Raw genomic sequence first — 27,846 nt, forward strand, 5'->3', positions numbered from 1 at the left:
GCGAATCATGTTGATTTGCTATTAGTACGGCTGTAATTATAATGCGATATAAATATAATCCTAGACTCTTATTTGAGTGAATTAGGAAGCTGAAGTTTTAGTTTTCTAAAAGTGCGTACGGCTGCGAATCATTTTGATTTGCTATTAGTACGGCTGTAATTATAGTGCGATATAAATATAATCCTAGACTCTTTTTATAGTAAATTAGGAAGCTGAACTTTTTGTTTTCTAAAAGTGCGTACGGCTGCGAATCATTTTGATTTGCTATTAGTACGGCTGTAATTATGATGCGATATAAATATAATCCTAGACGCTTTTCTGAGTAAATTAGGAAGCTGAACTTTTAGTTTTCTAGAAGTACGTCCGGCTGCGAATCATTTTGATTTGCTATAAGTACGGCTGTAATTATAATGCGATATAAATATAATCCTGGAATCTCTTTTGAGTAAATTAGAAAGCTGAACTTTTAGTTTTCTAAAAGTGCGTACGGCTGCGAATCATTTTGATTTGCTATTAGTACGGCTGTAATTATAATGCAATTCAAATATAATCCTAGACTCTTTTTTGAGTAAATTAGGAAGCTGAACTTTTAGTTTTCTAAAAGTACGTACGGCTGCGAATCAGTTTGATTTGCTATTAGTACGGCTGTAATTATAATACGATATAAATATATACCTAGACGCTATTTTGAGTAAATTAGGAAGCTGAACTTTCAGTTTTCTAGAAGTGCGTACGGCTGCGAATCATGTTGATTTGCTATTAGTACGGCTGTAATTATAGTGCGATATAAATATAATCCTAGACTCTTTTTATAGTAAATTAGGAAGCTGAACTTTTTGTTTTCTAAAAGTGCGTACGGCTGCGAATCATTTTGATTTGCTATTAGTACGGCTGTAATTATGATGCGATATAAATATAATCCTAGACTCTTTTTATAGTAAATTAGGAAGCTGAACTTTTTGTTTTCTAAAAGTGCATACGGCTGCGAATCATGTTGATTTGCTATTAGTACGGCTGTGATTATAATGCGATATAAATATAGTCCTAGACTCTTTTTTGAGTAAATTAGGAAGATGAACTTTCAGTTTTTTAAAAGTGTGTACGGCTGCGAATGATTTGGATTTGCTATTAGTACGGCTGTAATTATAATGCGATATAAATATAATCCTAGACTCTTTTTTGAGTAAATTAGGAAGCTGAACTTTTAGTTTTCTAAAAGTGCGTACGGCTGCGAATCATTTTGATTTGCTATTAGTACGGCTGTAATTATAGTGCGATATAAATATAATCCTAGACTCTTTTTATAGTAATTTAGGAAGCTGAACTTTTAGTTTTCTAAAAGTGCATACGGCTGCGAATCATGTTGATTTGCTATTAGTACGGCTGTAATTATAATGCGATATAAATATAATCCTAGACTCTTTTTTCAGTAAATTAGGAAGCTGAACTTTTAGTTTTCTAAAAGTGTGTACGGCTGCAAATCATTTTTATTTGCTATTAGTACGGCTGTAATTATAATCCCACCAAAAACAGATTCTCTGTAAAAAATCGCGCCAAGTACACGTTCAACACTTTTTATGAATGGAAAAAATTTACTTTACAAAAAGCTATAAAATCTTGAAAACACCAAGTAACTGGTAGCATTGAAAATCATGAGAAAAATCTCAATCAAAATATATAATAAAAAAAAAATGATCCGAATGTACTTGGTGTGCGTCACGATTTGATTGAGTGAAGTAATTCACTGCAAATCCACTCTGTAAGTAAGTGTATTATTTTAACACACATGGTACGTATCCCATGGTTGTCATACGCTAACTATATTTTTTTTGTAGTCATTTGATACACGTTTAATGGCGTGTTAAATTTCTATAGCTTGCTCACCGCATTTCAATGTTTCTCGGTAAGTGTTTAAATTCTGACTACACGCTTGATTTTACAGTCAATTCCTGTGATCGATTCTGAATTTTAGTAAACTGCAGACAAATAACGATAACAAGAAAATTTATTGTTTAAACGCACACCAAGTACATTCGGATCATTTTTTTTATTATTATATATTTTGATTGAGATTTTTCTCATGATTTTCAATGCTACCAGTTACTTGGTGTTTTCAAGATTTTATAGCTTTTTGTAAAGTAAATTTTTTCCATTCATAAAAAGTGTTGAACGTGTACTTGGCGCGATTTTTTACAGAGAATCTGTTTTTGGTGGGATTTCTCTCTTTTTTGTAGAGCAAAGCAACTTCATATATTGTCTGGGAGTTACATTGTTTTTTATATTTCTGAATAGAAACCTTTGATACAATAATTATAAATTTTTTAATATTACGAAACATTTACATGATATATATAATCTCAGCCACTAAGAAATACGACTTTCTTTTTCTTTTTGCCGTCCTATATCCACCGCAGATTGTGGGAAAATTGAATTCAGAGTTGCCAGAAAATTTTTGTCTAAGTCACCCCATCTATGATCAAAAGTAGCGAAATATTTTGTCGTCGTCCAATCATTTTTAAGTTCAAAATAGTTCTATTGGCTCTTAGTTTAATCTACACTTATCCAAAAAATTAAAGGAACAAGAAAATTTTATAAATTTTTTTGTGATTTTTGGAAAGCTGTATTTTCGTGAAAAATGATCGCATCGAAATAATAAAAAAAGCAAATTGAAGCTTGAAATCTCTAGTTTAAAGATCTTCCAGCAAAATATTTTTTTGAGCCACGGTTTTTGCGGAATCATAAGAAAAAAGTCGAGACAAAATTTTTCTAAATTTTTTAGTTTTGTTTTTTAGGTCTACGGGGCCGGGAAAAATTTTTTCAAAAAAACGAATTCATGGCTCGTTTAGGAAATTTATTCAGCTACAATTTGCTTTTTTTTGTTTCTCTGTACGACAATTCGCTGCTGAGATATCAGCCTTTAAATGAAAAAGGAGCCTTTTGTCTTTGATTATTGATATCTCAGCAAGTAATGGTCACACAGTAATTTAAAGGGCAGTTTAATAAACTTGAATAAATTCCCTACAAGCTCCATTTTCGATTTTTTCAAAAAAAATTTTTTTTTCATCCTTGATATCCATTTGAAAAACCCACAAAAAATGACCATTTTCTGGTTTTTTAGTCAACTTATCGCTACTCTGCAAATATTGATAAAAAAAATAATGTCGCCAGGTAATTTTACAGCTTAATGTACCCCTAAAAACCCTGGAAATTTTCATATTGATCCATTGAACCGTTTGTCCGGTCCGATTGCTCAAAGTTTTACAAAACAATTAAAGGAACAAGTTTTGTTCCGTAATGTGTGTAATCATTACCAAAATGAAAAAATTAATTTTTTTCGGATTTTTTTTCATTTTTGCGTTAGTTATTCAGTACATGTAAGGTAAAGCGGAAAACAAAAAAATTTTCCAAAAAACGAGACCAAACAAGAATTTTTTTACATTTTTTTTTTTTTACGTTTCATTCGGGGGGTTATTTTTTTTTTCGTTTTTCGTAAAAAAATTCTTGTTTGGTCTCGTTTTTTGGAAAATTTTTTTGTTTTCCGCTTTACCTTACATGTACTGAATAACTAACGCAAAAATGAAAAAAAATCCGAAAAAAATTAATTTTTTCATTTTGGTAATGATTACACACATTACGGAACAAAACTTGTTCCTTTAATTGTTTTGTAAAACTTTGAGCAATCGGACCGGACAAACGGTTCAATGGATCAATATGAAAATTTCCAGGGTTTTTAGGGGTACATTAAGCTGTAAAATTACCTGGCGACATTATTTTTTTTATCAATATTTGCAGAGTAGCGATAAGTTGACTAAAAAACCAGAAAATGGTCATTTTTTGTGGGTTTTTCAAATGGATATCAAGGATGAAAAAAAAATTTTTTTTGAAAAAATCGAAAATGGAGCTTGTAGGGAATTTATTCAAGTTTATTAAACTGCCCTTTAAATTACTGTGTGACCATTACTTGCTGAGATATCAATAATCAAAGACAAAAGGCTCCTTTTTCATTTAAAGGCTGATATCTCAGCAGCGAATTGTCGTACAGAGAAACAAAAAAAAACAAATTGTAGCTGAATAAATTTCCTAAACGAGCCATGAATTCGTTTTTTTGAAAAAATTTTTCCCGGCCCCGTAGACCTAAAAAACAAAACTAAAAAATTTAGAAAAATTTTGTCTCGACTTTTTTCTTATGATTCCGCAAAAACCGTGGCTCAAAAAAATATTTTGCTGGAAGATCTTTAAACTAGAGATTTCAAGCTTCAATTTGCTTTTTTTATTATTTCGATGCGATCATTTTTCACGAAAATACAGCTTTCCAAAAATCACAAAAAAATTTATAAAATTTTCTTGTTCCTTTAATTTTTTGGATAAGTGTATATTAGCCGATAAGAGGACACTATAATTTACCGCATAAATTGAAATTAACTTTTCAAAAAGTATTATTGTAATAATTTTTTTTTGTAGTGAGAAATTATAGGATATTTTTAGGAAAAATTTAATGAAAAAAATTCTTAATCAATATTCCCCTTTATTTTTTTTGTAAAAAGAAAACATAAGCATTTTTAGCATTAGTTGGCCACCGTACTGGTTGTATGTTTTTATCATCTGCTTGGATCCATGCTGAGTTATCTTTCATCATAGCAACATAATGACAAGAGCTATCATCTTTTTCAGAATAAAATATTGCACTTACGACATTATACATTTCATTACACAAAGAAATCTTGGCTGTAGGCACTGATTTTATCAGTCCTTTTTTTTTTATCTAAATTTTATTATTATCTTTTAAAGATGATTCTAACTTCACGACAATTATCTGCTGTACAGAGTTTATTACAATTTTAGTATGCGTTTCTTTGATCTCTTTACAATTATTGCAAAATTTCAATCTATTGAACCACTGTCCGAATGATGAATCAATTAATCCTTGTAAATTAAGCATATTTTTCTGATTAATTATTGGAAGTCGTAATACATTTTCTAATTTTTTATACAAATTTGTGTAGTTACACACTTTGCACCGATCAGTATATAATAGTTCATATTGTACTAAATTTTTAATTTCAAGATTATTATTGCAAATCGTAGCAAATATAGATACAGGATCAGTATCTAGATCAGGACATTTTTGTTGAAATACCCACTGTTTGATGTCACTTGAATTCAAAATATTTTTCTGATTATTATATGCGTTAAATAAATTATATAAATCTTGATTGTTAACTAGATTGTTTTTATCATATTTCACTGACATTTTAATCATTTCATTATTAACAATGCATTGCACAATCGAATTGAAACCACTAGAAATGCTATCAGAGTTTTCGATACCTCGTATCGCTAATAAATTTTTACATGATGACTTTTTCAATGTTGTTTTTGCAGTTTCAACTAAATGTTCATCAACTGCCCATATTAAATCCCATACTTTATGCCAACGTTTATTAGAAACTAAAATCTCAGGAAGATCAGGCCTGAAAGCTTTTTTTAAACGATTATATTCTTGGATTGCGGCAAGGTTAGCTTTAACAGAATAAGGATCAAAATTGATTAAATGTAAACCATTTAATTCTGTAACCCGAGAAAGAGCTACGTATGTTTGACCAACATTAAAAATACTGTTTCCAGCTTCGATAATTGCATTTTTTAGACTTAAACCTTGGCTCTTATGAATGGTAACTGCGTAACTCAAACACAATGGGAACTGTTCTCTTATGACAAAAGCTCTTTCCAATAATTGGAATTTAACTTTGATTCTCTCAATGGCGTGTTCTTTGCCTGTGCCAAAATCTACATTAACAGTCTCTATGCCATTTGTATCAATCGATTTAGGAATCGATTTAACCGTGCCAATAGCACCATTAACTAGACCAAGAGTAACATCGATATTCCGTCGAAGCATTACTTTTGCACCGATTTTAATTGTAATAGTTTTGGCAAGTCCAGCTGATTGACTTGCATCTGCTTCTATTTTACTTAAGCTGTCGGTAGCTTTTTTTTTTAATGATTTAGGACAATCTATATGATCACGAGCTTCAAGAATAATTTTTTCAGAAGCAATTTTATCGATCATTACCGAATTGATTAAATCGCACTGTTTACAAGTTGGTACTAAACAAACTGTATCCATCGGTAATTTTGCTATGTAATTACATATTTTATGTAATCTATCATTGTATGATAGTGATAATGAAGGATCAATTATAATCTTTCTTTGTTCTAACAATTTTATATCGTCAGCTGTCATTGAGTTCACGCGTACTCGAGATAGTAACTCACCATAAACTTTGTCAGTTTTTTGTCGCATATTGATTGTTAATTCTTCATAGCTGAATAAATTAGTCCATATATTGACAGAACTCATTGACCCTACATACTTTTCTGCATCTGTCGATGATAATGTCATATAACTTGGATTCTCATGGACAGGAGGAAGTTGCAGCAAATCTCCAAAAACGACAATGTGCTTTCCACCGAACCAGTCATCAACATTAAAAATCTCTGATAATCTCAAATGTATGTATATCAATGTTATATTAGAAATCATTGATATTTCATCAATAATAAAGAGAGTAACATTTTGTAATTGATCTCGTAATACTTTCAACATACTATCTGGCAATTGCTTATAAGATGGTGTGAAACCGTGTTCGACTGGCAATTGAAATACTCGATGTACGGTAAGGCCATTAATATTAAAAGCTGCAATACCAGTAGGAGCAGTTACAACAGTTTCTTGGTTCATTTCTTCTTTAATCCAACGTTTGATTACATTAATAACAAAACTTTTTCCAGTACCACCTTCTCCACTAACATACAATCTTATTTTTGTATCATTAGATAATACTCCTCTTTTAATTTTTTCGAAAACTCTAATCTGATCAACGTTCATTTCATTGATCATGTCTGCCAGCGTACGATTTTCGTCTTGTTTCTGTACAGCATCATTTAATTCCTTAGCTATTGCATTCGTTTCAGCTGGATCACAGTCTACTGATGTACTTTTTAAATCCTCGGCCTGATCATCATTAGATTTTTTTTCAATTAAATTTTTTATATAATCTAAACCTTTTTGGAAATCTTCATTGTATTCATGATATAAATTTGCTTGTTCAAGCATATGCTGCTGAAATTTAAATGACTCAGTGTAAGTATCAAACCCATTTTTCAATTCTTCTGTGTTACGCCATGGTTGAAATAATAACAATAGTGAATAAAAATAATTTTCAGGTTGATTAGCAACGTTATATCTGTAGTGATTAATTAAATAACCTCGCGATCGTCGTTTTAAATATATCGAAGGGCGAATTTCATAATATTCAGTCATACTATTTTTTGGCTCAGATTTAGTTAAATCATACCATCTAGCAAAATCATATAAACATAAAGATTCTAATTCTTGAGGGCGATTGGGGTAATAATCATCAATCCATGACGGACAAAATATATCAGTTGACTCAGGATTGACTTTTTCTAATAGTTTAATTTCATCTTTTGATTTCAATTTTCGATTTCTTATCATTCGAATATCCAGCCATCTGATAACAGTATCTGAGTCTGTCCCATACAAAGAAATACCCAATAATGTGTCAGCAGCTTCTAAAGCTCCAATTTCTCGGTGATTTAAACTACGAAACGCTATATTCCACAATAGTTGCGGAAGAGTTTTAGTTGAATTAATTTCATTGACTGTTTCTGATGTTTTACTAGCTTCTTTTTTTGTTGCATATTTTGTGACATACTGAGTCAGTAATGTTGACTTTTCTCCTATAAATTGTATGTCCATATTTCCTTCCCATACAGATAAGACCGCTGGATTATAATCATTAATATTAACTTCATTCTCAGTACGAGGAAGATCATAAAGTCGACTCTTACTATTTAAATTTCTACGTCCTGCTATTGAAGTAGCAGCATCACGGAGTGTGAAATTTTCAGTAGTAGGTCGTGGAAATCCAAATCGACAAGCCTTAATAACTCTACCTGACTTTGGTTTTTTAGTCCGTAAGCAATAACTATTATGATGATGTTGTTGATGTGCAGTGACACGTCTATGAAGTGTTGGTGATATTTTTTTATTAGGTAACTTGCAAGTTACGTATTTCATTATAAACTCAACAACTTCTTCGTTTGTATTTATACCTATGATTGGAGCACCTTCAACCCACAGTATCAAATGAAAATGCTGAATGCCTCTACCTTGATACTCTCGACGCCAGAAATAATGAATGATTTTACCAAGTGGTTGACTATCTGATAAAATAAAGTCAAGAACAGCTTGAAATTTATTTTCTATAAACCTCGAAACCGAGACTGGATCAGCAGCAATTACTTGACTTGGTGATAACTTATCAAAATGTGGAGCATTAATTTCTTTTACGTATTGTACTAAGTCATCCCAAAGCCATTCAGCAGGACTTACTGTAAAAAACCATGTTGCTGGACCATAGAAACGTGTCATACAATGTAAGTTATTTCTAGGTTTACTCCAAAATTGTTCTGAGTTTCGAAGTCGAGAAAATAGAGTTGTTAAATTAGCTTCTAACTGACCACTTTTTAAATACTTTAAATAACTTTCTGCTGTGTGTCTTTCACGTAGATTTGTAACGTTTAAAGTATGCAAAATCCCTTGACCGAGTTGCCGTATATTAGCATCATTTAATAGATAAAATAGATATTGTTGATTTAAACGAAAACGGGGATCAGCTGACTTCAACCTTGTTTTAATATATTCGAAGTCAGTAATAGGTACTTTTCTATCTTGACGTTGACCATTTCTACCATAAGGGTATAAATCTGGAAAACATTGTAAATCTAATGTTTTAACTCGATTATCCAATGCTTTTTCATTGATTTTCAACATTTGATACATATTTGTTGAAGATTCGTTCATTCTTTTATCGTGAAGAGGATATATTGTATATTGCTCGTATTGAGATCCATCTGGATTTAACACTTGAATTACCATAGCTCGTGATTTAGCATTTTTTCTTTCGTCTTTATCAAATTCTATTTCATTTGTGTTCTTATTTTTTTCCGTTGATAAAGATATCTTACTATAGCTATGATCTTGAGTAATATTAAACTCTTCTTTATTTATATTTTTATTTTTTTCAACCGATGAAGATATTTTGCTATAAGAATGATCTTTAATAATATCTAGTTCTATCCCGCTCATTTTTTCATTTTTTATCGCTGGTGTACATATCTTTTCATAACTATATTCATTATTTTGGCTATTTTTTTCACTTACTTTTCCAGTAGTAATGTTGTTTTCTTCAAGACTTATTATTTTAGTTTGATAATTTTTACTTTCATTAATGAGATCTTTAGATTCCATATCTATTTTATCCTTAATTTTTTCAACACTTAAATTATCCTCAATATTTTGGTCATTTTGAATATTTGTATTGTTTTCTTCATTCGTATTTTCAGTTGGATCAATAAAAAATTCGATATTTTTCGTATCTAACCATTCGCGTAATTTCTGAGGACATTCAGGTAATTGAATTTCGGTGTAAAGAGGATTATTATTCTTTAACCACGTTAATGTTTTAAAAACGGTCTCTAAATTAACCAAATTTTCCCATATGGCATTTGATTTTGTAGGTATACTACGAATAACAATATATAATTCATGATTTTTATTGATCGGATCTGTTGTCGAACAAATTTTTTTATATGTTTCTTCAATTGGTAGAGGAAGATGAAATATCTGACCTTTTAGTTTCTGTATTTTCATAGTATGCGGTAAGTTTTTTTTAGCCACTGTTCCTAATCTTTGAACTACTTGAAATGATTTCGCTCGTTGTATAAGGAGTTTTTCATACTCATTTAATGCCACAATTTCATTTGGTATTGTTCCAACGTACATATTATTTAGTAGACAAGTTGGAGGTATAGTTTTGGAACGGATTTTTTTTAAGCAGTAATTACAAATGAAATTACTATTCATTGTCGGATCTTTTTCATTAATAAACTGAATTAAATCATTCCATATTTCACCTGAAATTGGATTATGTAATTTACTTAGGTCAGTAACCTCTTTTCGAAAACTTAACTTTTGACAGGATATGCATTTATAGCGCGGTAATTCTAAAGATCGTTTTGTGAAAGCTATAAATGCTGATTTGAATTCATTTTGTATAGTGCCTTCATTTAAACACAACCCATTTTGTTCTTTATCTAATAAATTCCCTTCTTCTTTCATCTTATTTACTATATTAATCAAAAACTGTAAATCTGCAGTTTCTAATGCTCTATCTAAATTACTTACTTTATTAAGAGTTTCTTTCATTGTATATATAAGTCGTTTAATGTATCTGACTGTAGGAAAATGAGGTGATAATAACTCAATACACGCAAATTGTGATTTACAAGAACCAATAGATTCATAACAAAAATGGTAATGACCTAATTTATCAACCGAATGATTTAGAAACAATTGATTCAAGAATAACATAAAATTATTTAAAGTTTTTGTTTTTAAGCTGTTAAGTAAGAGTTCATACTGTTCATATATTTCAACTTCACAACTTACTCGACAATAATCATCGCAAAGCCATCTTTTTTTAACGTTTTTATCTTTTATTAATGGCAATACATTTGTAGACTGACCTAATAAATTAATAGAAATGGTTTGTTTGTGCAAGTTATCAAATGAATACAATGCATCGTAATAATAGGCTTCGGTAGACATGTAATGAAGTGATTTACCACACATATTTTTGTAATTACTAACATCTTTCGGTGCATCAAAATTTAAATTTGAAAGATGAAATTCAGCTTTATTTTTTAATTTGTGTAATGTGTTTGTTAATATTTTCATATAATTTTTTCTCTGACACATACACCAGTTAATAATTGTACGAGCTTCCAAATCTTTCTCAGCTAAACTTTTTTTATCAATTACTAAAACTAATCTCTTAACATAGTCTTCAGAGGATGATTTCATTTTTATATAATTTTTCTTCATATTAGCTCTACAATATTTTGTTACAATTTTTTTGGCTGTAATCACTTTTTGTTTCAACTGTATTTTATTAACTGTATTAACATTACGACCGATTTTCTTTGTCTTTAATTTTTTTTCCATTTGTGTCGTCAAAACTTGCGTTTTGACTAAATTTTCACTTATGCAATTTCGATCAGTACTAGTAGTAAGACTAGTTTTAAAATCTTCATTGAAAAAATTAGAATTCTTACTGATCGCTAAAGTTATGCCATTGCTTTTAAATTCATTGGGGGGACTTTCAATTACAATTGTTTTTTTATTCGTATTCGATGAAGCATTTGGTATTTTGTTTGGCAATGAAGATTGATCATTTTTTAAAGGCAGATGCTTTTTTCGAGAAATTCGAGAATGTAGAGCAATGTATTCTTTTTTTCTTATTTCTTTTAAAGTTAACATATTTAATGGATCACACCGATGAATTGTTGGAAAATGTGTTAACACCTTTGTTTGAAAAATTTTGAATAAATGTGCACGCATAAGACTATGATCGTATATAATACTTTCTGGATTTTGTCTATATAATAAAGACACTGCAAATGCAATAGCGAACACACCGCAGTCACTGCCATTAGGTTGATTTTGTACTTTAATAAAAATAACTGATGATGCTGAATTGATATCCAAATATGGATATAACTTTTGTAAAAAAATACTTTGATCTTCATTTAATGAAAATTTATTTAAAGAATCGTATATATAAATATATTTTGTATCATAGTATGTACAAATCCAATGTTTATCGTTACTAAATAATATTTGAATGTGTTTTTCTAGCTTTGGAATAGGTAAAATTTTTTCAGGCCTTGCTAAATACAAAGTGTCACGGTGATCATAATCTGAACAATTAGCTAAGATTAATTTGAATTGATAAATATGATCATCCTGCAATTGATCTCCATTTATAACCATGTTTAAATTTTTTTCATGTAACATTGGTAAATTACGATGGTCCTTACTTTTTCTACGTTTTGTTGGAGGTTTTGCTTGATTTAATCTCATCATATCAACTTTTCTCTTACGTAAATTCATTGAGGAAATGTTATTTTCTGTACTCTTACCATTTATAATTACTTGACTTAATTTGTCAATAGACTTGTTTCGAGTACTAGAGGGTTCACTTATATTTACATCTAAATTAAGATTTTTAGTTACAAGTAAGTCGTTAATGGTTTCTAACGATTCGTTGTCAAGTTTAAATTCGTGTAATCGAGAGTTATTGTGATCATTTTTACGTTCGATTTCAAAATCAAAGTTTTGGGCGGTTTCAATATCATTACAGACACTTGAGTTTATAAATTGATCACATTTAGGACTTTTTATGTTTCTCCGATTAATCTCATTTTCTCTACTTACCGGTTTGAATTTGCACTCATCAATAATATTCAGATTACGATCATTCAGAATAGTCGGATTTAGTCTAAATAATACTTGCTTATGAGCTGTTTTTGGAAAACTAGAAATAGTTTTTTTTTGAAACATTTCAATCAAATGCTTACGCATTTTATCATGATCATAGCAAAAATAGCTTTTTACTGGCCATTCACCTAAGGCAAGAGACGTAGCATATGCTATCGAATACACACCGCAATCATAATTATTTGGTTGCCTTTGCACATCAGGAAATTCAACTGTATCATCGTTAAATATAAATTCGGGGTAAAATCTTTGCAATACAATTTTATGATTTTCGTGGAGACGGTTTGCTTTTGCTGGATCAAAAATATAAATTTTTTTTGTATTGTAATAACAACAAACCCAGTGGTCAGTGTTATACTTTTCATTTTGGTTGTAGCCATACTCTGTATCACGGCTGTGTAGTATTTGGATATAAGCTTTGTTGAGATTTAGTCTCTGAATTAAGTGTGGGACTTGAACGTACCAACTTTCTTGAAATGAATAGCCGAATTGTTTGTGAAGAAGGAAAGCAAAATAGTCGATATGATTATCTCGTAACAAATCATTATTGCATATAACAGAAAAATCTAACTGGCTAAGTGGTTGCATTTTTTGTAAAAATTCGATTATCAGATTAATTAGGTAGAAAATAATTCACAAAATAATTTTATTAAATATTAACAGTTTTTTTATTATTTCAATTCGTATAAATTACCTATGAACAATCGAATACAATAAATTATAGTATATAGGTATTAATTACAATGACAATTACAATTACAATAACAACAAGAAATGGCTAATTAATTCACTTACATTAAATTATTACATTAAATGATAAAAAGAAAAATATTAAATTGCGTTAAATCTATTACATAAAATTATAAAAACAGAAATAATTAATTTCGATAATTAAATTAATCACTTTTTTGCAAAAATAAACTACTTAAAAAAATTGCACAGTAAACTGTAGATCAAGCCGCACCGCAGACTATGTATCAAGTCGCACCGCAGACTATGTATCAAGTCGCACCGCAGACTATGTATCAAGTCGCACCGCAGACTATGTATCAAGTCGCACCGCAGACTATGGATCAAGTCGCACCGCAGACTATGTATCAAGTCGCGCCGCTGACTATGTATTAAGTCGCACCGCTGACTATGTATCAAGTCGCACCGCAGACTTAAGAAAGAGTGAACAAAAATCTCAAAATAAAAATATATAAGATTGAAGTAAAAAATTTTTTTCCAGAAACCGCACCTTAGATATTTATAATTGAGTTGAAATTAATTGTTATTAATATTAATATAATAGTATTAATATTAATATAATACTATTAATATTAATATAATAGTATTAATCTCAATATAATAGTATTAATATTAATATGATACTGTTAATATCAATATAATATTAAATATTAATAGAAACTAACATCAATAAATATAAATGATAAATATTAAACATAAACATGAAGTTTAATTCATCACAGATTTACAGGTTATGAACATTCTCATTACTATGAGGCTTTGATTAAGGTACGTTTTCATGATGACACTCGTAGCCACTTTAACTGCAAGTTGACGGAAATCTGAAACTCCAGTTTGACGTCGAGTTAACTGCAACAACATTCCTTAATAGCCACTTTGCCTGTAAATTGTAGTCAACTTAGAAATTTAACTTAGCTAAAATCTGCTGCCAAGATTGAACGACAAAAATTACCAGCAAAACGAGCTAGGAACTTTTACGAGCAACTTTCTGTCAATCTGTACAGTAGGTTGCACTTAAATTGCATTCACAAAATTAATAGTAGAAGTTGACGTATTTTTTCAGTCAAATTAAAAAAGACATCTTACCTAGGAAACTTTGAATTCTATTTGCTCGACATCTACTGCCGATGTTGGGAAGCAAATTAAAGGCAAGCGTTTGCTCAGCCACCGTAGCTGAGTTGGTGTATAATAAAAATAATTGCCTAATTTTTCTGACAACTTGAAAGCAACTTTTCGTTCTTAAAGCTTTCTTAGTGACTTTCAGGCGATACTTTTTGTTAACATGCTGTTTGTAGACATCAAAGATTTACACGAATTCTATTTCCAGATAGCCAGGCTCTGACATCTACTTTGCCTGCAAATTATCGTCAAATTGGAAATTCAACTTAGCTAAATCCTACGACTGGGATCGGACGTCAAAAATTACCCGCAAAAATAGAAGGCAACTTTTGCGGCTAACTTTCTGTCAGTTGATGTTAACCTTCAAATTGGAAAAAAATTTCCTAATAGATAGATCCTACCAAAAACAGATTCTCTGTATAAAATCGCGCCAAGTACACGTTTAAAATTTTTTACAATTAAGAAAAGATTATTTTTACAAAAAAATGAATCAAATCGAAAAAATACCAAGTACCTAATATAATTCGAAATCATGGAAAACACTTTCATAGAATTGAACAAAAAATTGAAAAAAAAAATTTCAATGTACTTGGTGTGCGTTACTAAATTTATTCAAGCAAAATTAATTTCTAGAATTGATTTCGCATATAAATTATTTTCTAATAAAATTGAATGATATTCTTTTTTTCCAGTTTATAAGCACACCAAGTACATTGAAATTTTTTTTTTCAATTTTTTGTTCAATTCTATGAAAATGTTTTCCATGATTTCGAATTATATTAGGTACTTGGTATTTTTTCGATTTGATTCATTTTTTTGTAAAAATAATCTTTTCTTAATTGTAAAAAATTTTAAACGTGTACTTGGCGCGATTTTATACAGAGAATCTGTTTTTGGTAGGATTTGTCTTTTTTTTGTCGTGTTGATTGAGAATGATTTTAATCTACACTATTAGAAATCGAGTTATAATTTAAGACACGTGAGCCTATATTGTTTATAGTATTATTTTGTAGAAACAATAAAATTGTTTGTTAACAATTATAGTAATAATTTTGTACTGCTAAATATCATAATCTGATTAATCAATTTTGACAAAACAAAGAGCTGCAGTTATTTAAGGGCAGTTCCCTTCACGGAAAAAAATAGATAGGAATGGTTACTGTGCTACACAGGAATGATCGTAAAGTATGTAAAAACTAACCTTAGCACATTACTAGTTCTCGTTATAATAGGAATGGGTCGTTTTTACATACGACTGAGTATGATCTAACATAGCAACCATTACTATGTTACACATTATGCCGAAAACATGAGTGGTTATCGTGTTCACAGTCACTGTTCGCTTCCTAGATAATACAGATTCCTTTCGGCAGTCGATGTGTTACTATATAAAATAGGTATATGTCCTGTGTTGAGATGCGAAAGATTCCTCGGACAAATGCGTTCCATTGTCGTTCAGCATAGTAACCATTCCTGTGCTGGACAGGAACTGTTGCTTTCAGTCACATGTCTGAGTGCTGTTTAAAACATAAATTCCCGCTAAACAGTAGTCAGACATGTGGCTGAAAACAACAGTTCCTGTCCAGCACAGGAATGGTTACTATGCTGAACGACAATGGGACGCATTTGACCGGGGAGTCTTTCGCATCTCCACACAGGACCTATACCTATTTTATATAGTAACACATCGACTGCTGAAAGAAATCTGTATTATCTAGGAAGCGAACAGTGACTGTGAACACGATAACCAGTCATGTTTTCGGCATAATGTGTAACATAGTAATGGTTGCTATGTTAGATCATACTCAGTCGTATGTAAAAACGACCCATTCCTATTATAACGAGAACTAGTAATGTGCTAAGGTTAGTTTTTACATACTTTACGATCATTCCTGTGTAGCACAGTAACCATTCCTATCTATTTTTTTCCGTGTTTAAAGTTAACGTCAAATATATACGTCAACGTCGGACTTTTTCCCTAATAGCACAGTTTGCTTGAGCAAAAGCTTACTGTACAAAAGTTTCGTTGAATTTTTCGTCAATTTTCAAGCAAATTTTTGCATCAATTTATTGTTAATTTGACTTAAAAAATTGTAAAGTAATTTTTTACCGTAAAATTGTAGACAATTTTATGTATAAATTTGCTTACCTTCTGAAGTGGTATGAATGAACATTACCGACTTTTTTGTGTAGTCAAAATTTACCTCTAAATTGAGGAAAAATTAACCGCAAATTTTTCTTTCCAACTTTTGCTGTCAAATTGTCGGCAAATTTGGACAGCAAATTTCAGGCAATTTCAATGTCAAATTACAGTCAATTTCAAGCTAAAGTGGCTATTAGGGTTACTGTTAGGCAATGACGTTAAGTTGATTAAAAATTTAATTTTAACCCTGAAAGCCACCTGAACCGCAAGTTAATTTCAAGCTACTGCCGTATTCTGAAGCCAACTTAAAAAAGAAAGTATTATCCAGCCAAGCTTGCCAGAAACTTTTTCGTTAAGGTAGCCGAAAATGTTTCACTGCAGAACTTACTGAGTAAGGTGTGGCTATCAGGGTAATTGTTGTCAAAAATGGAAAAGCCTCAAGTTGACGGATATTTCACAAAAAATTCAAGGAAGTGGTTACGTCCTCAGTGGCCTCAAGTGCCTCCACCTGTCAATCAATTAGTGAACTTGAAAAACATAAATAGCTTGTATACAAGCTGACGTCAGTAACGAAAATGCCCGAAATTGACAGATATTTGACGAAAAATTCAAGAAAACTTTTATTCTAGTTTTGCTGTCAAATTGTCGGCAAATGCGGACAGCAAACTTTAGTAATTTTAATTGTTAAATTTCCTGAAATTCGCTGCCCAAATTTGTCGACAATTTGACAGCAAAAGTTGAAAATATAAATTTGCGGTTAATTTTTCTTCAATTTAAAGGTACCCTGATAGCCAAGTTGGCCGCAACGTCGACAACCTACTGCCGCAACCTGTCGCCAGATTGGCCGCAAGAATTCGCATTTCCATAAGTTGTCGGCAACTTTCCGAGGAACTTGTCGACAACTCTCAGCTCGTGTAACTGTTGCCGACAACTTGTCTACAAGTTGCTCAGAAACTTAGTGACAGGTTGCGGCAGTAGATTGCCGCTAAGTTTTTGAGCAACTTGTAGCCAACATGTAGTCAACAGTTACACGAGCTGAAAGTTGTCGACAACTTGTCGTCAAGTTGGTTGCAACTCAGGTACACCAACTTTCTGATTAGGAACTCTGGCTATCAGGGTAACTTTTTACGAAAAAAAAAGTCGGTAATGTTCATTCTTACCAATTCAGAAGTTAAGCAAATTTATTCATGAAATTGTCTACAATTTCACGGTAAAAACATACTTAACAATTTTTCCACTCAAATTAACAATAAATTGACAAAATTCGCCTGAAAATTGACGACAACTTTTTTCTAGTTAACTTTTGAAGTGAATTTGCATTTTAGTTCGGGCAGGAAATTTACGTCAAATTCAATAGCAAGTTGCCCACAAATTGACGTAAAAAATGGAAAAATCCAAAGTTGGCGAAAATTTGACGAAAAATTCGAGGAAACTTTTGTAAAGTAAACTGTTGCTAAAGCAAACTGCCCTAATAGCACAGTTTTTATAGGGTATATTTCTATACTAAATCTTACTGACCCTAATAGCACACCCTAATAGCCACTTTAGCTTGAAATTGAAGTACCTTGACATTGAAATTGCCTGAAATTTAGTGCCCGAATTTGCAGACAATTTGACAGCAAAAGTTGGAAAAAAAATTTGCGGTTAATTTTTTACTAAAAAAAAAAATCGGTTTGCCAGTTGACCCTGCGGGCCAGCCCCAAAACTTCCCACTGTTTTCGAGCTCAAACACCTCGAAAACATTATTGTGAATACATTTTCGAGCTCGAAAATACGTTTGTATGCTGTTGATTTAGAAAAAAATAGTTTTTTACTATTTTTTCTCTCACGATATCTCTCAAACGAATAAACCGATTAAGACGGTTGAGGTGGCAATCGAGTCGTTTTATCAAGTTCTAAAGCTGACCAAATTTTGAATTCGATTTATCGAGTCGTTTTTGAGATATTTCATAAAAAATAAAAAAATTTTTTTATTTTAATTCTTTCGACAACGGTTTCTCTTTAACGAATGAACCGATTTGGATGATTGAGGTGGCATTCGACGCGGCTTATAAAGCTCTAGAGCCCAGTCCATTTTGGAATCAATCCATCGAGCACATTAAAAGTTATCCAAAAAAAACATTTTTGAAAAAATTTTATTTTTGGAATATCTCTGAACGAGCCCTACCGATCAAGCTCAATTTTCTTACAGCTTCAAGATATTGACGAGCCGCGTCGTATGACACCTTAAAGTTCCAAATCGGTTCATCCGTTCAAAAGATACAGGTATTTATATACGTACGTACATACATACATACATACACTCGGACATCATCTTGAAATTAGTCAGAATAGCTTCCTAGGACCTCAAAACGTCGACATCTGATGAAAATTCGATTTTCGTAAATCGGACCGAAACAAATAACTTCCTGAATTTTTGAAAATTTACAATTTTCTTAGCGGTAAGTTAAAAAGTCGGTAATGTTCATTCTTACTATTTCAGAAGGTAAGCAAATTCATACATAAAAATGTCTACAATTTGAGGGTAAAAAAATACTTTATAAGTCAAATTAACAATAAATTGATGTCAAACTGCCTGAAAAATTTTGTTTAGTCAGCTTTTGAAGTGAATTTGCATTCTAATTCGGGTAGTAAATTTACGTCAAATTGTATTGCGAGTTGTATAGAAATTGACGTCAAAAACGGAAATGTCCGAAGCCGACGGAAATTCGAGGAGAAATTCAAGGAAACTTTTGTAAGTAATCTTTTGCTAAAGCAAACTGTGCTATTAGGACAAAGGAAAGTGTTGGAGAGCAAGCAGGTTACCTTCAAATTGACAGTAAATATAGTCTGTTAAGTTGAATTCACTTTGACTACAAGTATTACTGTCAGACATTGACGCTAAGTTAATTGAAAGTTTCATTTCAAGTTGACGACAAGTTTTTCTGTCAAATTACATTGAAGCTACTGCCGTATTTTGAAGCCAACTCAAAGGAAAGTATTATATCCAGCTAAGGTTTGCCAGAAACTTTCTCGTTGAGTTAGCCGAAAGTGTTGCTTTGTAGACCTTACTGAGTAATGTGTGGCTATCAGGGTAGGGTTGATGCAAGCTTGATGTAAACTTACCGTTAATTTCAAGTGAAACTTTCAATAAGCTTAACCCTAATAGCCACTTTAGCAGTTCGGCAAAAATGTGCCACGGCTTGTCTAGGGGAAATATGTACGTTTCCCTAGACAAGCCGTGGCACATTTTCACCGAGCCACTTTAGCTTGAAATTACCTGAAATTTGCTGCCCGAATTCATCGACAATTTAACAGTAAAAGTTGGAAAGAAAAATTTGCGGTTAATTTTTGCTAAATTTAGAGGTAATTTTTTACTAGAAAAAAAAAGTCGCTAATGTTCGTTCTTATCATTTCAGAAGGAAAGCAAATTTATACATGAACATGTCTACAATTTGAGGGAAAAAAAAATCTTAACAATTTTTGAGTGAAATTAACAATAAATTGATGTAAAACTTTGCCTCAAAATTGACGAAAAATTTTTTCTAGTCAGCTTTGGAAGTGAATTTGCATTCTAATTCGGGTAGTAAATTTACGTCATATTGTACAGCAAGTTGTATAGACATTTTATGTATAATTTGCTTACGATCTGAAATGCAAAGAACGAACGTTACCAACAATTATTTTCTATAAAAGATTACCTCTAAATCGAGCAAAAATTAACCGCAAATTTTTCTTTTCAACTTTTACTGTTAAATTATTGGCAAATTCGGGCAGGAAATTTCAATGATGTCAAATTACAGTCAATTTCAAGCTAAAGTGGCTATTAGAGGAGTTAATTTGCAGTTGAGGTGACTATCAGGGTAAATTTCATATCAAACTATAGTAAAAAATATAGACTGGAGCTCCACTGGTGGCGAAAAAATTAATTATTGCTGTAGAAAAATATATATCATTTACTGAATCATGGCATTTCTTATAAGTTTTTATTCTCTGGCAGTGCCCTTTTCGCATGAAAAAAATTGTAAAAATATTAAAAATGGGGGTGCTATAGTATATGCTGGCCTAATTTCATTATTTAAATTAGTTCTCATTACTAAAATGGGTAAAGTTTCATAATTTTATGACGAACAATCAATCATCTTTCGACTGAAAAAGGAATTTTCTAAAAATTTTGTTTTTTAAAAAAGTTTTTAAAAATTGGAGCTAAATACCGTTCGGTCTACGGTATAGAGACACGGCAGGCTCGCGCCATGACACTTCACACATATACATGTGTGTTTAAACGTGTACTTGGCGCGAGACACTACCGTGTCTCCTGATTATCAGGTCAGACAGTTGGTATTAATGACCCTAATAGCAAAGTTTGCTTGAGCAAAAGTTTACTGTACAAAAGTTTCGTTGAATTTTTCTTCAAATTTCCGTCAACTTCGGACTTTTCCATTTTTTACGACAAGTTGTATGCAACTTGCTATTGAATTTGAGGTAAATTTACTGCCCGAATTAGAATGCAAATTCACTTCAAAAGTTGACTAGAAAAAAGTTGTCAATTTTCACGCAAATTTTATGTCAATTTATTGTTAATTTGACTTGAAAAATTGTTAAGTATATTTTTACGCTCAACTTGTAGACAATTTTATGTATAAATTTGCTTACCTTCTGAAATGGTAAAAATGAACATTACCGACTTGTTTTTCTAGTAAAAAGTTCCCTGATAACGAGGGTGTTATGTCCTGGGAGGTTACTAGGATCGGAGCTGACGCCACCTCCTGGACAGTAGGCAGTTCATTGTCACGCGGGACCAATTTTGAATTTGAAAACCGTGATAATTTATTGTTGATTATGATGATGATGATTATGATTACTATTTAATGAAATGATGAAGTTATGGATAAGGATAGATGTAATTGATAAAATAACTTTTATCTGAAGACTAAATTTTATTAAAATTTTGTATAAATATTGATAAGACGCAATAAGTGTATTAAGATCTTAGTATATAATTTCAAATGGAATTTAAATGCACGCCTATTTATAGATCTCAAGTTTACTAATAAATTAACAGGTGGAGGCACCTGAGGCCACTGAGGACATAACAAGGGTTTCTCGTACAAAAGTTGGTATTCATTAGTTTGCGATCAACTTGACGACAAGCTGTCGACAACTTTAGCATTTGTAACTTTTGACTACAAGTTACCGCCAACTTTCTGAGAAATTTGACACCAGTATGGAGCCGCAACTGGAATTCAGGCTTTCCCAGAACTTTCTCAGAAAGTATCTATCAACTTCAGAAGTATTAACTTTTGCGGCCAACTTGGTGTCTAGTTGCGGCTGTAAGTATCACGCCAGTTTCTCGCCAACTAGGCTATCAGAGTATATAACTTGAGCAAAAATTAACCAAAAATTTTTCTTTCCAAGTTTTGTTGTCAAATATTCGGCAAATTCAGGCAGCAAATTTCAGGAAATTTCAATGTCAAATTACAGTCAATTTCAAGCTAAAGTGGCTTTTAGGGTTACTGTTGATTACAAGTTGTTACCAACTTTCACATAAAGTTGACGACAATTTACTGCCGCAACTTGTTGTCAACTTATGGAAATACCAATTTTTGCAGCCAAGTTGGTGACAAATTATTGCAGTAGGTTGTCGATAGCTTAGTTATCAGGGTTGTCTCACAGGAAATGGAATTCAATTTGCTTGAAATCTACGGACGGTATTAGACATCTAAATTAAAGCGAACTTCTGCTAAGCCCCTGATAACCACCTTAACCACAAGTTAACTTCAAACTGCTGCCGCATTCTGAAGGCAATTAAAAGGAAAGTGTTGTAGAGCAAGCAGTGATCTTTAAGTTGACAGTAAATTGTCTGTAACTTTAAATTCAATTTGACTACGAGTGTTACTTTCAGACAAACAATGACGTTAAGTTAATTGCAAGTTTCACTTCAAATTGACGGCAAGTTTTTCTGTCAAATTACATTCAGATGACGGCAATAGATTTGCATCAACTTGCACGCAAGATTATCTAAGCGAGGCTTGCCAGAAACTTGTCGTTAAATTAGCCGTAAATGTTTCAATGCAGAACTTGCTAAGCTATTATATTTAAAGTGTAGCTATCAGGAGCAATCCTAACTATCTTGGCACATCTGACTAGACTTCATCTTATTAACGAAAATTTCCGGATTGTCTCTACAACTAAGTTATAGAGAAACAGTTGCAGTCAGTATGCCGTCAAGTTGACAACAAAATCAGACTATCCGACTATTGACTACGGATTAGTATCAATTTTCCCAGAACGTTAAAATCAATCTGCGACCACGAAGGCAATTTCACACAAAAAGTTTCTACTAAGTAGCTTGCTTTTTATTGAGAAATAACAATTTTTGCCGCGAATATATGTAAAGTGATGGACGGAATGACTATCTACGAAGTTTCTTAGAATTGAGAGACTCCTAGAATACAAATTGGTGACATCTTTTTAGACGTTTGAATGTTGTCAACCCGCGCGCAGATCCAAGACGTTAATTAACAGTAATTTGCAGTCAAAACGGCATTCAGAGTTACTATTAAATGCGCGCAATCAACTGAGTTATTATTAATAGAAATATAGAAACAATTATACATTTTCTGCCTAAAACACAATGTCAATGCGAGGGAAATGTTTTGGATAATTTTAGGATACTGAAAATTAGACAGCCAATTTCCATAAATATTGTATTTATCAAATTTTATATTAGACAGAAAGTTTATAGATTATAAAAAAATATATATTAAATAAATATTAAAAGTTGACTAGAAAAAAGTTTCAAAAATTTCAAATAGACGACGATTTGCTGGCAAAGTTACTATTTTGGCAGATAGCTCAAAGATTTTCTGAACAACTATTTGCCTAAAAAGTTTTTTCTAATTTGATGACAAACTCTTGACCACTCAGAGTATTCCCAAAAATTTTGATTAAAATCATGAGTATGAATTTAACAAAAAGTTGTCATTAAATTACGCTAACGTTTTCAAATTAAGTTGAGATGAAGTGCTGTCTGAAAATTACGAGAAAGCATCCAAAGAATGAAAGTTACTCTAAATTCAACAAAAAGCCATAAAGAGTTAGCATTAACTGATTGAACATCTCATCTTTGCACTCAATTTGAGGTAAAATTTTAGCCATTGCTTTCTGTTAATTTACGGTTAAAGTGACTACCACAAGGTACTATAGTAAAATACACATACGGTGATGGAAACTTTAATGACGTCTGAATGTAGTCAACTTGCGTACGAATGCCGAGCGCAGATTAACGGTGATTTGCTGTATAACGGCATTTACGATTACTATGAAACGCGTACACTCAATTAAAAGTCACTGACAACAGAACTAAAGAAAAACACAATCAGAGATTAAAGATTATGTCTAAAATACAATTTTCAATGCTAGGGAAATAGTTGGGATAATTTTATGATATTGATAAGACTGAAAATTAACATATATATTCTGTTTATTAAATTTTCAATATTTGATAGTATTTTTTTTAATTATAAAAGTTTATATTAATTTTAGATTATTATAGATAAGATATAAATATAAATGTAATTATATGTGTATGTATGGGTACATATATGTATGTATGTATGTATGAATGTGTGTATGGATGTATGCTTGTGCGTGTATATGCGTAAGTGTGTGTGATTGTTTACATATATATGTTTATGTCACGACCTTTTCCACGTCCTTTTCCACGCCCATTTGAGCGGTACTGCCCTCGCCAGTTACGGCGTTGGTAACCAGCACCCCAGTGTCGCCGACCCCTCGCTAAAAACCAGAACAAAATAATAAGAATAACAATATCTTAATTCTTAGATACATATCTAGAATTTATGAAATATGATTAATATTATATTGAAACTTACGTTCTGATGACAATCCTGATGTTGATGCTGTTTCCAATGCTGGTATCGACGCTGTTGCCACTGACCCATTAACTAGTGCTGGTACATTAGCTAGTGCTGGCCCATTAATTGGTGCTGGCCCATTTTCTGGGGCTGGCACATGGACTAGTTCTGGCACATTGATTGGTGCTGGCACATGGGCTGGTGCTGGTACATGAGCTGGTGCTGGTACATGAGCTGGTGCTGGTACATGGACTGGGGCTGGTAGTAGCACATGAGCTGGTGCTAGTACATGGGCTGGTGCTGGTACATGGATTGGTGCTGGCACATGGACTGGTGGTGGCACCTGAGCTGGTGCTGGCACATGGACTGGTGGTGGCACATGAGCTGGTGCTGGTACATGGATTGGTACTGGCACATGGACTGGTGGTGGCACATGAGCCGGTGCTGGTACATGGGCTGGTGCTTTTTTTTTTTTTTTTTTTTTTTTTTTTTTTTTTTTTTTTTTTTTTAGGAAGGAGATTGAGGGAAAAATAGGTCATCGCACCGTGGAAAACAATATTCATATTAAAAGCATAAGCTGCTCTTCATATGCCTATTGTTCTCCGTGTGCCGGGCTCTTCCCCCAAGGATGTATTTACTCAAATGATGTTTTTTGAGCAAATGACTGTATCCTTGGGGGCCATACCGGCTAAAAACCTCAAACCCTCCCTTCTTCAGACCTAGCACTGCGGGACCGCGTGAGCATTACTTCGCAGTGCTAGTCTTCCTCTTCTTGTCGCCGTCGCTGACTCTTCTCATTCCATACGCTACTCAATCTCTTCCTTCTTCTTTTCCAACAACACTTCTCGGACGTAGGTTGTCATGGTCTTAAAATTGTCTGCCGTCGCCAACATCCAAGGTATCACCAGGTCAGCGGCATTTGGCACTTCCTTCTCCTCCTGAAAGCGCAGCCGTATTTCAGACCAACGCTGACAGGAAAAGAAAGTGTGCTCGGCAGAGTCGACAACTTGCGGACAGTACTGGCAATAAGGATCGGTTCGGATCCCCATGCGATACAAGTACTCATTAAACTGGCCGTGACCGGACAGAAATTGGGAAAGGTAGTAATCCACCTCTCCTTCTTTCCGTGAAATCCAGTCACGGACTCGTTTAATAAGCCTGAATGTCCAACGTCCCGTTTCCGCAGATTCCCATCGCTCTTGCCAGAGTCTCAGGGTCTCCTCGCGTTCTCGAGCCTTAACTCTTTCCAACGGTTCTTCCCCAGCCCGACGGGCATCTCAGATGCGTCTCCTCTCGAACCCTAAAAGGTCGATTGGAATCACACCCGCGATGACCATCACGGCTGCTTCCGAAACCGTTCGGTAAGCGCAAGCTATCCTCAGTGCGCCCCTCCGTTGAACAGATGCCAGTCGTCGACGATAGCATTCTACTTTAAGTGACTCACACCAGATTTCTGCTCCGTAAAGCATTATCGAGTTTGAGACACTTATGAGAGCCCGTCTACGGCTGCTCCTCGGTCCTCCGACGTTCGGCATCAACCGAGAAAGGTTTGCCACCAACGTTGCCGCTTTGTTAGCCGCACTGACAATCTGATCGCGAAACGTAAGTTTCGTATCGATCGTCACCCCGAGGTATTTCAGAGAACTTCCGCTCTCGACTTGTTGATCCACGACGAGAGCACGGAAAGGACTCGGAAACCACCTCTGGGCTGTGAGTACTACAACCTCAGTTTTTGCCTTAGCTAATGCCATACCATGGTCATTTAGCCAAGCGTCCACTTTGGTCGCGACCAGGCTTGCTAATCTTTGCGCACTCTCGTAAGGGCGCGCAAGGATTAGTGCTGCCACATCGTCAGCAAACTCCTCCAGTATCACCTCACTCGGTAGGTCTAGACGTAGAAGTGCGTCGTAAAGGATGATCCAGAGTTCCGGTCCTAAGACAGAACCCTGAGCCGCTCCTCCACTCAGCTTCTTCATCATCTCGCCAAAAGTAGTCTCATAGATCAAAAAACGATCACGTAAGTAATCGTCAATGATCCGAATGAGATACTCGGACAGACCTAATTTCCGAAGCGCTTCCATTATATCCGGCCATCGTGCCGAATTAAATGCATTTTTGACATCGAAAGTCATCATTATGCATACTGGACGGGATCGATGATTTCCCGTCCAAGCTCTTTTAGCAAATGAAAGCGCTTCCGAAATAGCACCGATTGTGCTGCGACCCAACCGAAAACCATGTTGGTTTTCCGCTAGACCACCGGCATCTGCAACTTCAATTCTCAGTCGATTGCGAATTAACGATTCGAGAATCTTTCCAGCTACGTCCAGCATGCAAAGTGGCCTGCAGGACGAAGGAGTATAAGGCGGACCTTTTCCTTTGTCTAACAGGACTAACCTTTGCAGCTTCCATCGTGCGGGAAAAACTCCAACCGAAATGCAGGAGTTGTAAGCACTCAAAAGCAGTTGTTCGTGCTGAGGGAGGAGGGCCTTATAAACCTCAACGGGGATACCGTCGGGGCCCGGGGCCTTTCCTCCTTTGAGATTTTTTACAACTACCCGCAGTTCAGCTGCTGAGAAAGGTGGACAGTCGTCTTCGGGTATAGTCCAAACTGAACTGTCTCGATCTTCACGCTCCAGAAACAGGACATTGACTATTTCCTGCATCGCATCGGGTTCCATAGGTGATACTGGACTGCGACCTAGGAATTTTCGAGTAACAATCTGGTAGCCAAGGCCCCATAGATCATTATCTACTTCTTCGCAGACCGCCTTCCAGCATCTCCCTTTGCTTTCCTTAATCGCCACAACCAGTCGCTTCTTCGCCGCTTTGTACTCTTCGTTCTTCTGCTGCCCAGTATCACGCTTTCGCGTCCTGAGTGCTTGTCTCCGAAGACGCAAACACTCAGCCCTGAGCAGCGCGATCTCATCAGTCCACCAGTAAGCTGGCTTTCTGCGTGAGCTCGCGGAACGTCGAGGCATCGCAGCGTCGCAGCCTAAGACGATAGCCTTCATCGTACGGTCAACAATCATCTCAACATCTTCGCGCGTCTCAGCAGACATAGGAGAGAAGGCCTCAACGCTGTCTGAGACTGCTTTTTGTAAAGCACCCTCATCCAGCTTCGAAACCCTCCAACCTACCCGCTTCATTGATCGCTGGGACACAATCGCAGGGTTTCCCCGTAGATCATGTACCGTATACGAGATGTATTGATGATCGCTAGCCGTAAACTCCTCCAAAATAGCCCAGTCTGAGATCACCGCAGCTATCTGCTGAGTAGCAAACGTGAGGTCAATTATTGACCCACGTGTGCCCACCCTGCGGAAAGTTGCAGTGTTTCCCTTATTCACAATGACAAGATCGAGACCTGCCATCATGTCCAAGAGCTCAGTACCGCGCGTGTCGGTCCATTCCATCCCCCAATCGATGGATTTCGCATTGAAATCACCACCTATCACGATTTCTCCCTCAAGGTTGTGAACGACTCTTTCGAGTTCATTCACCCTCTTTCGGAAGTCAGCGATAGGCTCGTTGGGAGTAAAATAGCA

The 27,846-nt window shown here is 33.8% G+C and overlaps 1 protein-coding gene across 1 annotated transcript; it reads right to left on the minus strand.

Moving 5' to 3' along the window:
* Positions 1 to 24,281: 24,281 nt before the first annotated feature.
* LOC130670460 (uncharacterized) lies at positions 24,282 to 24,861 on the minus strand. The gene is made up of 2 exons (XM_057473867.1): positions 24,843 to 24,861; positions 24,282 to 24,760 (listed from the first exon to the last, which is right to left on the minus strand). Exons 1-2 carry the CDS (start codon positions 24,859 to 24,861, stop codon positions 24,282 to 24,284), a joined length of 498 nt encoding a protein of 165 aa, XP_057329850.1.
* Positions 24,862 to 27,846: the final 2,985 nt, after the last annotated feature.

This window comes from Microplitis mediator, chromosome 6 (genome assembly GCF_029852145.1).
Source record: "Microplitis mediator isolate UGA2020A chromosome 6, iyMicMedi2.1, whole genome shotgun sequence".
NCBI lineage: Eukaryota > Metazoa > Arthropoda > Insecta > Hymenoptera > Braconidae > Microplitis > Microplitis mediator.